Below are 2,008 nucleotides of genomic sequence, written 5' to 3' on the forward strand. Positions count from 1 at the left end.
CGAGCACCTAATTAACGAAGCTTGCTAGCAGCTAGCCATGGCCGAGAGGGAGGGAGCGGTGGTGAAGAAGGGGCACGAGGAGGGCCTGAAGCTGGCGGCTTCGCTGCTGGAGGAGTTCGGGCTGCCCCTGGGCCTGCTGCCGCTGGCGGACGTGATCGAGGTCGGCTTCGTGCGCGCCACCGGCTACATGTGGATCGCGCAGCAGAAGAAGGTGGAGCACCGCTTCAAGATGGTGAGCAAGCAGGTGAGCTACGACGTGGAGATCACCGGCTACGTCAAGACCAAGTGCATCAAGAAGCTCAAGGGCGTCAAGGCCAAGGAGCTCATGCTGTGGCCGCCCGTCAACGAGATCACCGTCGACGACCCGCCCACCGGCAAGATCGTCTTTAGGAGCCTCGCCGGCGTCACCAAGACCTTCCCCGTCGAGGCCTTCGCCGCGGGCCAGTAGGCGCGCCCGGGCCGCAGCATTTCCGTATTTATACCGCGGCTTTGCCTTCGTTGAAGACTACTACTACTACCTGGCGCCGGGGTACTGGCTATTGAAGCGGGTGCATTCGTTTAATTTCGCGAGTTTGTTGTTCTCAAGGCTACGACCAAGCCTTGTACTATCGTATCGTTACAAGTGTGTGCCAGTGTGTGCGTTGTACTTTGAACCGTGCTTATAAACGGGTTTGGTGGATTCTACTTCTTTTTTCCACGAATACACAACTTATGTATCATTTCATTAATAGAAGAAGTTAAAACTAGTATAAGATGTGGTACAACACATAACACGGACGCAAGGGCGTGAGCATTGTGTCTAAAGCAAAAAAACATGGGATGCTCAGCCCAAACAAAGAAAAAAAAACACGGCTAAACTCGTCATCCTGAGAACTAGCCCAAACCAATAACACGACGACCAACATCTCCAGATCCATAACTGAGGACACCGCGAGCAACCAAGACGATGCCTTCACAAAGGAGCACGACACCGAGACGCCATCACCGTCCGATCCGGATAACCGGACCTAGGATTTCCCCTGATGCTCGAAGAGGGGCATAGACAACGGCCGTGACAACGCCTCCAAGAAGGGGACGGCACCGCGGGTGTCCCGCCAGCCGAAAAAGATGCAGGGATTTCGCCTTGGCCTGAGTCAGAGCAATCCCAAGCCATCGGAGCACGAATCGAAGAAGAAGTCGGGCATAGGCCTGAACCATGACCACAGGAATGGGAGCGACACCGGACGCGCGAGCAACGAAGCGATGGAGGGACAAACGGGGCACAGAGGTGGGCGGCTGGGCAGCTTGGCGGAACGGGAAGCGGTGGAGGATGTGACGATGGCCGGAGGCCCGAGCGAGCCAGTATCCAGAGGGGGGTGCAGATCCGGGTCACCAGGACCGAAGCAACAAAGACGTCGACAAGTCCGAGGAGCTGGAAGGGGCGCAACTCCTGGGGCAAGCCGGAATCGATCTGACCGGGACACGGATTTCCTTTTGCGTGATGTCGATCAGCACAGTTGCGAACAAAAAATACTGCGCACATCACGCCGGTAGAGCTTGCTTCGGCATCGCTTGGCGTGTCAGTGGTTGATAATACAGTGCTATCATAAGCACGTCGTGTAACTTAAGAGGAGACAACAAAACATGTTTAAGGTTCTTTTTTTAGTCTTATATAACTAGATATCCAAAAGTACACCCTAGAATATATTGTTGGTAAGATATCATCTCTTAATTAAGAGAAGACATGTCTTACGATTTCCCTCTCTCCTCCATAACCGTTATTGATGGATCGATCAAAAAATATTATTTTCGAGGCAATCAATTGTATTTTTCGTACGAGTGACATGCACCTAGAGACCCCCTGTGGATGCACAGCGGATGCACAGCACAGGTGCTCGAGTGAGTGTGGGAGTGTGCGGCGTGGCGGCTTGAGAGGGCTCCACGCGTGAGCCCTTCTTTTCTTTTATTGTGGGTATTCTTCCTTCGTTCCAAAGCACTCGTGTGCTGCACCAACTGTGATGCTTGTGAC

The 2,008-nt window shown here is 53.6% G+C and overlaps 1 protein-coding gene across 1 annotated transcript; it reads left to right on the plus strand.

Annotated features, from left to right (window-relative positions):
- LOC119281364 lies at positions 1 to 463 on the plus strand. The gene has a single exon (XM_037561885.1). The coding sequence runs from the start codon at positions 38 to 40 to the stop codon at positions 446 to 448; it is 411 nt and encodes a 136-aa protein (XP_037417782.1). The 5' UTR covers positions 1 to 37; the 3' UTR covers positions 449 to 463.
- The last annotated feature ends 1,545 nt before the right edge of the window (positions 464 to 2,008 follow it).

Source organism: Triticum dicoccoides, chromosome 3B (genome assembly GCF_002162155.2).
Source record: "Triticum dicoccoides isolate Atlit2015 ecotype Zavitan chromosome 3B, WEW_v2.0, whole genome shotgun sequence".
In the NCBI taxonomy this organism is placed as follows: domain Eukaryota; kingdom Viridiplantae; phylum Streptophyta; class Magnoliopsida; order Poales; family Poaceae; genus Triticum; species Triticum dicoccoides.

Coding starts and splice junctions, on each gene's coding strand:
- LOC119281364 (XM_037561885.1), top strand. CDS start 38: ATGGCCGAGAGGGAGGGAGCGGTGGTGAAGAAGGGGCACGAGGAGGGC.